Consider the following 14,789-nt stretch of genomic DNA (forward strand, 5'->3'; position numbering starts at 1 on the left):
TTAAAACTCCACAAGTGTGACTAACTCTTCGATGGTAAATATGTTTAGCAGCTGTGTTGCTGTATCTTCTCCATCCTATTGTGTCTGTGAACCAGCCCCATGTACCTTGGCTGATTAATGTACACGACAGTTCTGCAGCAATACCAAAAATTAAGTCCAAACGCCTTATTTGGTATGCAACGACATGCAAATATCTTAATAGAATAGCTTCAGTAAGAAAAAAAAGACTCAGAAGTGTTGAAAGACAGCAGTGGCTACAATGGTTGAATTAACTCCATGCATCCATAGGGTTGTGTTGTTTGAGGTTTTTTAAAATAACTTTTAAAATAATCAAATCTGGATTTTTAAACTGCATTAACAGTTTAGGATCTTCTCCTTCCAACTTGTAAATACCCAGTTTCCCTTTGCCCACCAGTCCAAGTCCCTAAGAAAGCCAACCAGGTAGACTTCATCCCATCAATAAGCTGTACAGAAATCAGCAGTGCCCTCATGTAAAGATATTTCCATTAAACATGGGAGGTGGGGGAAGTTCAGCTGAATTCCTCCAGGCTGACAAACCAGGCTTTGGCTCTTCTCCTCTGCTGGCATCGGTCACTCACATGCGGTTTGGTAGTAATTAAACGCGTCATTAGCGATCCCATTGTACGCCACGGGACAAAATGGTGCGTCTGCTTAATAGATTAAAGGCAAACATTATCTGAAAAGCACAGGTAAACAAGACACACATCCCTCAACCTTTCACCCTTGGAGACCAAGGTTCACATCCCACTAGGGCACAAATAAATAGGAGGCTGGACTCTCTTGACTCGCTGCTGGCGAGTTTATATTCAGAATATTTTGGAGCTCAACAGAGTTGTTGGTCACTGAGATGCAGGCTTGGAAAGGGGTGGGAGCAGAGGTGCACAGAGAAACTCCCCACATGACTGTCCATACAGAAACCAGCATTGATTTACTTACAGTGACTGCCTCAAATTATTCTTATAAGATTAATTAGGCACTGAAATGCACAGTTTCTAATAACTTCCATTACACAGGTGTCATTTTGTCAACTTGTTCTGCAAGAGTCAAGATAATTAAGATTGTAAAACCTCAACAAAAGCATTAAGTTTGAAAGAGAACCCAGGATATTCTGCATTTGCTGCTTGAAACATGCTGCACACAAGACAAACCAGGGTTCGGTAAATATTAAGCTTTGCTGTGCAGTGTATTTTTTAAATACGTGGATGAAAAAGCAGTACATTGTTAAATGTAACAGTTACCAAAATGGTTGGATCTTTCTCTTCTTCTGGCATTAATGAATGAGGCACCTGCTACAGAAATCAGCAGAAATCTGGAAAATCATTACCACTTCAATGCAGAAACAATGCCCATCACAAAAGAACAAATGGGGAATGGAGCCTGCATGGGAATTAGGGTGGGGGGCAGGGGGAGGGAGAAGGCAAAAAAAAAGGATTCTATTTGTCAAATTAGTAGAGGAAAAGTTGATCTTACTGTTATGGACTTTATCCACTTCCAGGTCATATCAATTAGTTACAGCAGTCTCTTGGAGACTGGAACTAATTTACAACACTTTGAAGGGGACTGCCTGCCTCTTCTACGTATTTCAAGTCAAATGTCAGGGCTTCACACCGGTACCTGGAACTGAAAAGTCACCAGAAATAGAGCTTAATGGTTCCAACATTGATCTGTTTTGCAGTGAGACAAGAAACAAAATCCTGACGAAAACAAAGTGAAGTATCTTGTATAGAGACTACAGGATTATATTTGAAATAGAGTTAAAAAAAAAACAAATCTGTGTCTTCAAATGAAGTTTTGAAAGGTTTTATTACCCCTGACAGCTCATTCTGACAGAAACTGATTGCAATAAGGAATTATCAATCGGATAGTTGGAAAATTATATGAAGCTGATTATTATCTTGTCAGATGCTTATATTTGTTGGTATGTAACATTTATTGCTTTGTACTTTTGCAAAAAGATTGCTTCACTCGGAGTTAACACATTTAAAATATCCTAAGCAGTATGTGCAGGCTGTTGTAACAATAAATGATCTTTTAGTTTTAAAATATACAATACCTAAGTATTTTTATCCTCTGAAATCACCATTGTTTAGGTAAGAGCTTGAAAGCTGAGAGATGGTCTGGTTCTGGCTGCTCCTCACAGCAATGGGTAACATTGGAAGTCACTGGAAAGCACCGGGATCCTCTGGCCCATTGGTTTTCTGTCTTGAACTGCGTATCCCAGCTGATACAGCACGCCTTTCTTAATAAACAGTAGCAGAGGTCACATGAAAGCCTGTAAGTCTCACTTACTGCATCTTCTTCCAAGTCAAAAAAGCTCAATTGGCACTTGAAATTAGTTACAGATTGTTCACGTCCGTCTTTTCCTTTATTTGAATGGTAATGAAGAGAGCTGCTTCCGATACAAGCAAGGCCACTGACCCTTCTTGGGATTTCATTGAAAAAATACTGTTTGGAAAAAAAAACCCAAACCAAACAAGCCCTGAGCAGCACATTGCCTGTACCTCAAACCAGGCCTTGGCACTAGATGAATGCTAACGCGAAAGCCAAATAATGCAGTGCACTACATAGGCACAGAGAATCCTGAAACCAGAGTGAATACCGCAGCAAATGAAATCTCAACCAGGACAATATTTCTAACAAGAAAATGATATTTTCTACTGAAATACATTTTCCATCAGCACACAGTGTGTGTTTCCTCCTGTAGAATTATCAGGACAGGAAAGCAAAACCAAACCAAAAACCAAACCACAACAGCTAAAGCAACCCAAGAGAACTTAACAATTAAACAATGTACAAGTTTTAAGCACAAAGTTGTTCATTATCACACTCCTAACAGCAGATTTCCAAGTCCCAAATTAACGCCCAACAGTTGCATTTTGTGCAACACAACAGTTTTCAGGTGAGGATCAAAGCCCCAATACAGGCACTTCCTACCAAGCTTTGGTACTGTCCAGAAACAGGTTCACAGGAGAGACAGCTCCTTAAACCAACCAGGGAGGACTCTGAAAGTCCTTTAAGAATCCAGGAAAAACAACAATTTATGTAGGACCTACTCAAAAACAAAGCTGGAGGCTCCCTCTGCTGGTTCCTGAACAACAACAGGAGGGGAAAATAAAGGCAGAAGGGTTTTAGATCTGGGGAAGACAAACTCAAACCCCACACCATCTCCTGCTAGTTTTCCACATGCCCCCTTGTTATATATGGTCAGGACAGAAAACCCTCTCAGATGTTTAACATTTGGACCTCTGTATCAGCTTAAACACTAAAAGAAAAATGTATTTAAAATTTCACATTCACGTTGCTATCACTCATCTTAAATAATCCCTATTGTCCCAAATCTCTCAACAGTACTCACTTTCTTACCACATTCAATCTTCTATCTTCTCACAGGAAAATATTGATGACATTGTGACATCTGCTTTTTTATCCACGTACTGAACCCCACCAGCAAACAGCCGCATAAGGTAGGAACACATCTGAAATCATTTGTCTGTACAATTTTATTTACCACTTGCAGTTACATTTACAAAGTGTCCCACACAAGTAAAGCAGTTTTCAAAACGAACTCTAGCAGAGCTACAAAAATTATTCTTCTCTATACACGTCACCAGCTTCAGAATTTATTTCTGTACACAATTCCTGATTATATTTAACAAAATGTCACTATTTTTTGGCTCTGAGGATCTCCACAAAGACAACTTGATCATTTTATCTCATTGCAATCACAAAAGTTCAACCTCTTGATCTTCCTCTCCTTCCCTCTCCTTTCACCTGAAGCTCTTCATGGCTTTCAGTTTCGGAATTCAGATGAATGAAGACTGATGCTACCAGACAGCAGCAGTTTTAGTAACCAAGGAGAAAACGTTGAGCAACATTTCAAGCAATGTTTGCCGTTCGAAGTGTCTATACTGAAATATTATCTGGTAATAAGGTTACGTAAAAGCACATACAATTTATTTCACATGAAATGAACTTCTACAAACACAGTCAACTCAAAAGAAACACGAGCAACATAGGAGTGGGGAGCCAGAGTTGTTCAGAAAAGAGCAAGCGTTTTGAGGAGAGCCTGAACGGAGAAAGGATATGAAACTCAAATATCGCCCAAAGAACAACTTCCAGGTTTAAGCATTTCCAAAAGACTTGAGAAAACTCACACATTAAAAGCGTAACTGTTAAAACCTTCTGAATGCCAGCTCTCACACACAAGTGCTTCTAAAGAGAGAAGAAACAGTTTTCCCCAGGAGAGGGCAGGAGATCTGTACACAGCAGCAACCAGTGCAAAATCCTGGCCCTGCTGACACACACAGCAATTCTGCGTGAAGTCAGCAGGGGAAAAAATTCCTTGTTTCAAACACACGTTTCTTCCTCAAGTCAGCTAAGCCTGCCTACCTCTTTGCATCATAGGCCCACAGAGGTAATCTTAATTACGTCAATCAAGCATTTATGTTTACTTGTTAATCTTTTTTAAAAAATGATACTGGAAACCATTCTGGTACTGGAGTCAGCAAGCCTGGGATAAGATCAAAACACAAAACAGGCTGGGTCTAGCCAGAAAGACAGTGAAGCTTATTTAACATTTACCTTGCAGCAATCTAATCAATCTCATAACCCTTTGTTTTTTAACTCATCTAAAGCCCCACGGCTCACAGCAAGGCAATAAAGACAGAAAATCAAATACACAGGATCTCAGAACTGCTGTCTATGCCCTTCAAATAGTTCAAGAAGGGCCAGGAAGAGTCTAAAAGCAGCATAATCTTTAACACTACAACTAGCCAGACAAGGTAGCTAGAGCTGTCCAGTATCAAACACTGAAAACCTCAGCAGCTTCTGGTACAGCTCCATCAACAAGCAACCGCAAAGTAAAATCCAATGTGGATTTATCACACAACAGTAACCTTCCAATCTTATCATCAAACATCAAGTAACTAAATACCTAATAAAACAAGTTCAGCAAGGCAAAGGCACACAGACAAGCAGTCACCACAGCTGTGGGTAACCCTGGTTGCATAGATTTACCATTATGTTTTTGTTACATTGTTCAGAAGGAGCTAGTGAGAGGAAAAAAGTTGCAGAGAAACCCTCTCCTAAGATGTTTCATTAATAACCTGAAAGGATTCTACCAGATCTACAGTTGCGAGTATGCAGATTTTAAACACCTTCCAATTTCTCCTATTTATAAGGGGAACATTCAAGGTGTTTAAAAGAAAGCTGCATTGAAAATAAATGTAAACAATTGTGAAGACCACATTTTAAGCATTTTAGTTTAGGCTGCCAGTGCGAGAGAGAATTCCACAACATTTTACGTTGTTTTGTCTATCTTATTTTCCTTATCTAATTTCTACAATAGCCTTGAACACTTCAGTATGTAACATCCTGTTAAACCTTCAAAGAAATTCGAATAACGCATTCAAAATATAGTTTGAAACTGCTCTGAAATGTTTCCTCATTTTTGCTTCACACCTTCCCTCAGCCCTACAAAGATAAAACAAAAAAAAACAAGCCCAAAAAGTCAGAAAGGTAATTTTAACACAGGAATTTAACACTGCTTATCACAACACATCACTAGTCTTCAGCTACGAATTTCTACCACCTTTTCCTTAGTTCACAACTGCAGCCAGAGGCTAAAGCTACTGAAAGCAGCCAGTAGAGCCTCCTACTATGCAGAAATAGAAAGGGATCACTAGAACACACAGGCTTCTCCATATGACTGCAATAATACAAATTATATTATTTTATCTGCAGATATTACACCTTACAAATTAAAGCAGCTGTTCTTTATCCAATGTAACCCCCTTTGACCAAGCTGGCCTACACTACTGATCCACTTCTCACCTGCTCTGAGGGGCAGAGGAGGAAAACCTGATGTAAGGGAGTGCCCTGGTTAAAGACACAAGCATCGGGACCTTGATTCACAAGGAGGAATGAGGAGATCAGAACCTGAGGAAGAGCACTTCTGCATTTTTCATATATGGAAAAACACTCGAGTGTGGAATATGATCACAAGACTTGACCTTATGTATTAAAAAAGTGATGAGATTAAAAGCAAAGGCAGGGTAAGAAGGAATGAAGAAAGCAGGCTTTAGTTACTCCAGCTTGAATTTGTGAAAATGGATAGCACAAGTCCCCTTTTCACAGGAACTACCTGTCACGTTGGTAGACTAGAGGTGTGAGTGGCATAACCAGCTGCACCCCAGGACACTGAGAAGCAAGCAAAATGGAGAAGCTACAGTACTCAACATTAAACAAGAGTAAGCTGCAACACTCAACAGAACTGACAAAGAGCTGAAAAAAATATTTTATTCCTCCTGTACTAAAGTGATGACACCGTACAAGTTTCCCAATTACATGAAAACAGCTTTTGGTAACTCATTTTGGAACTAAAGCACTGATTTCAGCACAATTATCCTAGCTTTAGAAAACTCATACTGAAGTCCACTCATTTGTTTTAACAAGCGTATTTTCTATGAAGTCCACACTGTTCACCTTTGTGCTCCAGGAGTTTGGCTGTGTAAGAAAGTCTGAACTGAACACATCAGTTCTCCAACCATGAACAGTTCTCATAATTTAAAAAAATCACTTCATAATTTAAAATATATCTATATATATATCAATGATGCTCTGCTTTTCTTTCAGCTAGAATGGGCCAACATCACTAGCTGACTTAGAATATCCACTTGATTGTGAAAAAAAGCTTGCAAAAAATATATCAACTTCAAAATGTACAGAAAAGGACATTAGAGAGCTGATATTTTTGGGTTACTTAATGTATTTAGAAAGAGCAGCAAGCTAGGAGTGAAGTAACCTATGTTACAAGTATTCAGACATCTAAGCCATACTGTATCCATCTTTCTAGGGTAGTGACAGGTTAGTTACAGAAAGGGTACTTTGAAAGAAACAAAGAACTGCAGCTTAAACTTGATCACGTAGGCGGGCCAGTCTCTGTGACAGCTCATCCTGCAGAATTGTAAAACACAAAGAAAGCAGCTATCAGTAACACAAAAATTAATTTTTGCAAAGGTCTGCAATGGTCAAGCAATCTTGTGTTTGGATGACACGAAATTATCTCCTGTGCAAGTTTTAACAAGATTTGCTTAAGACCTCAAGAATGGCTGTACCAGGTGAGACTAGAGGTCCACACAGCAGTCTGATCTCCAGCAGCAGACACCTAGGAAGGAGTTCTGGAACACAGCAGCTAGAGATAGGGTGGGGATGTTTTTTTATGTATCATCTTGGCAAGCGTAAAACAGCTCTTACAGAGCTTAATCCTTATTTGGATGCAGCCTTGACAGACCAAGGCTGGTATCCAGCAGAACTGCTACAAGAAGATAGCAGTAGGTCTGTGTGTTTCAGAGGGCTTGGTACAAGGTGAAACTGAACTTCTCAGAAAATGCAGAGTACCTGGGGCTTCCCAAACATCGTTCAGTTAAGATGAGGTTCCCTAAAGCCCTCTCCACAAATAAACTGCTCTCTTTCCATTCCCTCAAATATAGTACCCTAGAACAGGAAAAGAAACTCGCCAAAATATCTGTGCAGCCTTGACATCAGGATCTGCTCATGTACAAGAAATTCTAAGTTATCCATCTAAAGCAAATGTGGGATCTTTTGGACTAATCCCATAAGATCTTTTACACATTAAAGGAGGAAAAAAACCCCCAAAGCCCTTGTGTATGCTATGGGAGATGGCTGAACTCATTAAATTTGGAGTAGACAGGGGAGTTACTGTTTGGGACTTGTGAAATAACCATGCAAAAATACACCTGAAACATCTAAACTTCTGGATTTGCTAAGCAGACAAATATAATGATAGAATTATTTTGATTGCAAGATTGTTTTACCTATACAGTACTTTTTTGGACAGCTAAAATCTAATTACAATTTAGCAAGCCTGTTTTGACAGTGAAGCATTAATTCTCACATTTCTCTAGAAAGCATTAATTCAATTGAATCTAATGTTTACCTGTTCTGCTGAGGCAACGCTTGTGCCAACAGAACCTGTCTGTCCTTGAGGTAGTTCCATGTTCAGATCAAGACTAATAGGAGAAAACAAACAAACAAACCAACCAAGTAAGGCATACATGGCTAAAGCAAGAAGAACAATAATTGGCAAGCAGAGGAATACTCAGATAGCACGAGGCCACCAGCATCCCATTAACTCTGCTCTCCAGCTAGTTCGACAACTTGGTCAGTAAATTTGACTCGTTACCAAGACAAGTCATAAATTACAACTAGCAATAGCTAAATGAATTCTGCTTAATCAGGACTGAGCAAGATTGCAGTTTAACAGGGGTATATCAGACATGGCATACGCATGAACGACAAAAGATTAACTCATAAAAACGTTTTACTAAAACTTTGTCAAAAGTATTTATCCTCAAACCAACAGAGCAACACTTGCCACTCGTGTCAGCAACAAGGCAAATAAAATTCTCTGAAGTATTTCAGTATGTCCCCAAAAGCTTAAATATGTCATGACGACCTGTTTTGCAATGTCTAGCTTGGGAGAGCAGGACTACAGGAAGTTTTAAATGTGGTAAGAGTGGAAAAAAGAGGCAAAGTGTGGAGAAACATGGCTAGAATTGCTAATACTGAAGCAAATCCAAGGAAATATTAAAACACTATCCTGATATGACAAGTGACACATAATTTTAGGCTTTTGCACAGCCACCCTGGCATCTTGACATTCACAGTAGCTTTGAGTGAAAACAGAATGAAATACTGGCAACTAAACTATTACGAGAAGGATGTTCAGAGCTGAAAGAAATCTGGTGATTTTTCTCTGCTTCCAAGAGACAGACATTAAAAACACGGGTATCTGACACTCAAGTTAACCAGGAATGGTTGCTAAAACCAAGATTTATTCAAGAAATAGTCACTCAAAATTTTACCTACCCTGCTTCATCTGCCATTTCCTGTAGAAGCATATCCACTTGGTTCTAGAGTAAAGAAAAGAAAACTGATTGCTGCATATTACAGTTTATTACAACCGCGTCTGTAAAATCTTAAGAGAACAGAAATTCTATTTTTAAAACTGATGTTAAGGTAAAAGCCTTTTACAGACCATTTTGGCAGCATATTACAGTTTATTATAACCTCTTCTGTAAAACCTTAAGAGAACAGAAATTATTTTTTTAAAACTGGTGTTAAGGTAAAAGCCTTTTACAGACCATTTTTGTGCTTAGCCACAAGGGGGCTCTGCATGAACTCAAAAATAAGCGTATTTAAACTCAAACTCAGCTTGTTTAAGCCCCATTAATTGAAGACCAGCTTCTGAAACTATGCTTCTAAAGAATTAGACTTACCTGTAAAAAAAACCCCAAACATATACTTGAATGTTTCAAATGTTGATTATTAGCTACTAACACTGCTTTGCACAAGGAAAAAACGCTGATCTCCAGTAGACTCGGTTTACTGGATTTGGGGTTTATTGGGTTTGTTTATTTTATTTCCAAAGCACTACTCAGTCAATTTCTCTCTTTGAGAAGTTGGTGGTGACTAATGCAATTTTGTTAATATCTGTGAGTCAGAACTATTGATTTTCTCACAGCATATTCTGCTTTGATAATTAATGCTGCAACGTCTCCTGGTTCAGAAGTTCATTGACAACTCATCAAAACGTTGCTGATTCAGTAGGAGGATTAAAGTTTAAGACATACTATAAAATAAAGCCTCCTATAAGACTGAAATAGACTAAAATACATTTATGCAGATTCTCTTTACTTGTGACTATAACTTGAAGTAGTCTCTTTGTCACAAAGAGGCACAAAGCAAAAGTGAAAAGGCTCCAGTTGCTGTTAAGCCTCAGAAAGAGTTTCTCACAGAAAGAGAATCAGACATTTCCATGCAGTTTAGACATGTAATTTAAGACCACATTTTAAAAAGAAAAAATACTATTCTTACTTGTGGCGTTGTTAGCGTAGTAGTGTTGCTCATTGTGTCTTCCATCTGTTGTGTCTGAACATCTAGTGTTTCAAACTGATGCTCAAATTTATCCATTAGTGCAGATATCTATAAAAAAATAAGAATCAAATCAGTGATCTGCAGACAACCGAAGAGAAATAAATCTAAACTAGCAAAACCAGAATCACACTACAAGGGTAAGCAGCTTCTGGAGATTAGAAGCTTGTTCTCCTCCCAGCATCAACTGTGCAGCTGATCTGACACTGTAGTTCAAGCAGGTTGGTTGGGGCCTCGTCCAGTCAAGTTCTGAGCATCTCCATTTATGGGGACTTCATAACCACACCGGGCAACCTGTTTCAGGATCTACCAACCTCACTGAAAAACCTTTTCTCTTGATTGGAATTTCCCTTTTTAAAACTTGTGTCCATTGCCCTTTCTGCTTTTCCTACGCATCTCCAAGAAAAGTAAGCGTTCATTTACCTTTTCCAAATTCATGCTCTTCAGCGTGGCATCCATAGACTTAACTACCCCTGCCATCGACTTTGTTACCTGAAATGAGGTAAATGAAATTATAGCAAAGAAAGAAAAATAACCAGTTTCTTACCAAGCTCTTTTATCTCTAGCCACAGAGTTTCCACAGTACCAAATAGCAGGGCACACATTATTGCCATCTAGAACGCCACTTTTTCTGGCTCCTACCATTTCAAATTCTATAAATAAACTCAACCACTTGAAATATGCATTCTGAGCTGAAATCCAGTAAAAAGTGAGGTGTATATGGCATTAACTTTTTTGTCGAGACCTGTCAAATGTTAAGGGATAAATCTGGTATACAGATCACATGGCAGAATAAACTCTCTGGCTGAAAAGCTGTACAGAAGCGTACCTTAAACTATCTGAGCTAGAAAAGATTTCTGGAATCACAAGTCCTAACTTCACGTGTCATAACTTCACGTGTTTGGAAAGAGAGCAATAGCTCTGAAAAATGAGATTTCTGGAATCACAAGTCCTGTGTCATAACTTCACATGTTTGGAAAGAGAGCAATAGCTCTGAAAAATAATCTTAAGTGTAACCAGTAAAACACACTGCATTCTAAGGACCATCAGTAATAACAGCTAACAGAAGTTACCAGCTGCAAAACACAGTGAATAGCAATCTGCTTCTAAACAGGAGCTGCCAGGGGGATTCCAGTACCTGATTTACACACACTGCGTTCTAAGGACCATCAGTAATAACAGCTAACGTTAAGATACCAGCTACAAAACACAGTGAATAGCAATCTGTTTCTAAACAGCAGCTGCCAGGGGGATTCCAGTACCTGATTTACTATTGGCTACATCTGAAACCAAACCAGAAACTTTTCAGCTCATTACAGACAGAATTAAATCACTTCTAAGAAGATCAGAGGTCTCGTTCTAAGGACCATCAGTAATAACAGCTAACGTTAAGATACCAGCTACAAAACACAGTGAATAGCAATCTGTTTCTAAACAGCAGCTGCCAGGGGGATTCCAGTACCTGATTTACTATTGGCTACATCTGAAACCAAACCAGAAACTTTTCAGCTCATTACAGACAGAATTAAATCACTTCTAAGAAGATCAGAGGTCTCATCCTTACAAGAGATTTGTGAAACCAGACTTACCTTGCCCATTGTCACTGCAGTCTGAACTCTCGCTGCTACAGCGTCTACCCTGGCACTCATGCGCAAGAAATTGATGGCTTGATTCTTCTGGCGGATTGCGTTTTCAGCATGTATTCGTGCGACTTCCATGTTACCTTTCTGAATTGCCTGTTAAAAAGAAAAGAAAAAAAACCTAACAAAAAAATCATAACCTTCCCTGCTCTAGTAAACATGATTTCTGAACAGCTTATTTCACTTTTGAAATAGGCATCAATGCATCACAGTATCTTTTCTATTAAAAGAGAAAATAAACCCTTCCTCCCCCAATACTTCTCATACTTTTTCAAGATGTGAACCCCTAACGTCTTTCCAAGGAAGGGATCTGGTATGCACTTAAAGTAGAAGGTTTTACAGAGCTACAGAAGCATAATTTTATCACTCCTAAAAGCATTTTCAGTATCAAGACCCAAACACAGATACAGTTGGTATGGTTGCATCTCATGGACAAAAATACAGTCAAATGAATTTGGTCTCTCTCTTTACAACCTCAAGGACTTAAAAACTATCCTAAAGTTCCTCTTCATAAGCCCTTTTAATACAACATAAGCATTAAGATCAAATATTTTTAACTTTGAGAGCAACAGTATCTAACAAAATATATATGAGACAATCTTCTCAGGAAGCAAATGCCATAGGCTGTACAAGAGGATACACAAGGATGCATCCTCACATCTATTAATAAGGATGGGAAGATTTAAAGTCCTATATTTTAAATCACAAGCATCAATCACAACATTATTAGTATGCGCACCAGGAAAATGGTAAAACCACCAGGTACTTTCCTGCTATAATATGTAAACAACAGATCTAGAGAGCTTGTTTCAGACTCACTGCTTACCTTCTTAATTTTAGCTTTCTCAGCCTTTTCTTCTTTGTCGCATTTTTTTGAGTTTCTGTTGAGTTCCTTTGCAGCAAACTTCAAATTAAACAGGTGCTCTGCAGCACAAGTTAAGGGATCACAAACAGCATCAATCCCTTCATCATAGCATTCTGCTCTCTGGTTTGAAGTGCTGTGTTTCCCCGTTAGCGATATTAAAACTTGGAAAATGTTATTTAAGTAAGCCCTTGAAATTCACACAAGAAGGAGACCTAGGAGACCTACTGCTTTACAGTTATAATGCCGCTTATCATCTGGGTTCTAAAATATAAGGCCATAATAAACAATTTCAAGATCCCAAACCGGCTGCATTTAACATCAAACCTACTTCAGACTGATAAATACCACAAATGAAACATCTCCCAGAAGGAACTGAGAGTCTTTTTCTGTCAGCTACTTTCACTCACACACCCAGCGTCCTCAACAACCCCGTGAAATGGAACTGCGGTCTACTGGCCTGTCTGGAACCTCCCCATCTGAAAAAACAACAAAAGCCACTGAAGAACAAATTAACTGTGTAGGAGCAAACTGGCTTGGCTGACCATGCCCAGGTACAAACCAGCAGGCAGGGCTGCCCTTTCAAGCCACAGCATGATCCCGGGTTTAAATTGCTCACGCAACTCCTTTACAGAGCAGCTTTCCAGCCCTGGATCATGTGAGCAATTCTGGGCTTCCCGAGAGTGCCGTCATCTGACTTTTGGGGAAAGAATACTCCAGACAGCAAGAGAAGCTTTTCTTTTTGAAAAGTTCAAGTCCTGCTTAAGCTAAAAGCTCTAAGAGAGTAGAACAAGCCTTCATAGTGACTTAGAGTGACTGCATTAAATTGTTACTGACAGAGAATAAAGCATGTGCTGAAAAAATAAAAAAACACACTCTTAAAATACTGTTGATGAAACCTTCCAAATAATATCAGTTTTCTCTAACGAAATGGAAGTAGGAAGCTTTATAGGCTTCTTTCATGCTGTCTTTTGATATCCCAAGAGGAAGATGCAGCAAGTACTAAGATGCTTAACAGTTAAGTGAAGGACATAAAGCTAAAAATTATGAGGTACTTGAGGCTTCTTTAATATTTCAAGTATATGAATTATTCCAGAACTGGTGGGTTTTTTCCTCCAAAGTTCAGCCATGCATCTTAGAGCTCTGACAGATACCTGGAGACATTAACAGGTCTGCTGAGGTATCTGTTATCCAAGAAACATCACAAGCAGGTTACTAAAAGTTAACAGCTGTGCCTATACATCTAGGATATCTATTAGGGTACCTACTGGTAACACTAAAACTGCTGTCTGTATTTCTATTTCTTTGCTTTAAAACCTAGGTCACTGTCCCTTTCAGCAGAAATAAGTGCACTGCACTGAGCCACAGGTTAGGTCATTTACCACACAGGAAAATACCTTAAGGTTGTTCATTCAAGTACACTTCTCATCAGAGATCAGAACAACCAGGTAAAACATGACATCACCTATGTACATCAACTGCACTGAAACAGCATTTCAAAGCAGTTTATTTTGAAATAACTTCCTCAGTTACTCACCTGAAGCATTTACTTCTGATATTAAGTAGCTCACCCTGCCACCTCCACAGCTCTTCCATCCCATGACAAGCATATACTCGCTCCTCCCTTGAAACGTCTCAAGTGAAACCCAACTTCCACCATTAACCATGACTCACAGTCACCTACCCCAGCACTCCTCTCAGTCCCTACTGAGCACAACTCGATCACATAGAGACTTCCATAACCTTTATGGCTTTTTTTTTTTGCCCCTATGCGTTAAGACAGTTTTCAAACCCATGTTAGCTCATTTTCAACAGCAGGAGCTGGGTTTGCTCAGCTGACAGCAGTTGCTGTGTGGGGCACAGCTGATGAATTAGCCTTGCTAACATCAGTCCAGCCTATACCCAGGACTGGATGCATGTAATGTCCCATGTCCCTGCCGCACAGTTTTAACTACTCTATACTGTAAATGGCATTTTCTGTCCCAGGGACTGGGCTGTCCCTCCGTGGGAGTGGTGCTACTGCCTTCCTTCTCCTCAGCCCCCAACTAAGGTTAGCCGATCCTGCCTCGAAAAGAGAAATCGAAATTCCCATTCCCTCCTCCGTCCATGCAGGGAGGGCAATCCCTGCATTCAGACAGCCCAGCTCCTGATAGTGTCACACACAAACCCCTCTCCTCCTCAAGGAGAAGGTCCTCCGAAGTAAGGCCCCCGGCCCCCACCGACCACCGCCGTGAGGGAAAGGTCTCGCTTCCTTATTTCCACTGCACCCCATCGCGTCTCGGAAACTCCCCCCGGGCGGAGAAGCCTCCACC

At 39.6% G+C, this 14,789-nt stretch overlaps 1 protein-coding gene across 1 annotated transcript; it reads right to left on the minus strand.

Annotated features, from left to right (window-relative positions):
• Positions 1 to 6,584: 6,584 nt before the first annotated feature.
• Positions 6,585 to 14,144, minus strand: CHMP1B (charged multivesicular body protein 1B). The gene is made up of 8 exons (XM_010178533.1): positions 14,015 to 14,144; positions 12,442 to 12,539; positions 11,565 to 11,711; positions 10,399 to 10,467; positions 9,919 to 10,026; positions 8,911 to 8,954; positions 7,979 to 8,051; positions 6,585 to 6,975 (listed from the first exon to the last, which is right to left on the minus strand). Exons 1-8 carry the CDS (start codon positions 14,142 to 14,144, stop codon positions 6,931 to 6,933), a joined length of 714 nt encoding a protein of 237 aa, XP_010176835.1. The 3' UTR covers positions 6,585 to 6,930.
• Positions 14,145 to 14,789: the final 645 nt, after the last annotated feature.

Source organism: Mesitornis unicolor, unplaced genomic scaffold (genome assembly GCF_000695765.1).
Source record: "Mesitornis unicolor isolate BGI_N332 unplaced genomic scaffold, ASM69576v1 scaffold7082, whole genome shotgun sequence".
In the NCBI taxonomy this organism is placed as follows: Eukaryota; Metazoa; Chordata; class Aves; order Mesitornithiformes; family Mesitornithidae; genus Mesitornis; species Mesitornis unicolor.

Bases quoted from the DNA above. Each gene is read 5' to 3' on its own strand.
- CHMP1B (XM_010178533.1), bottom strand. From the start codon at position 14,144: ATGGTTAATGGTGGAAGTTGGGTTTCACTTGAGACGTTTCAAGGGAGG. The intron at 10,468-11,564 runs GTAAGTCTGGTT...ACCTCATTTCAG, and splicing joins CTGCAGTGACAATGGGCAAG to GTAACAAAGTCGATGGCAGG. The intron at 10,027-10,398 runs GTAAATGAACGC...ATTTTTTTATAG, and splicing joins AGAGCATGAATTTGGAAAAG to ATATCTGCACTAATGGATAA.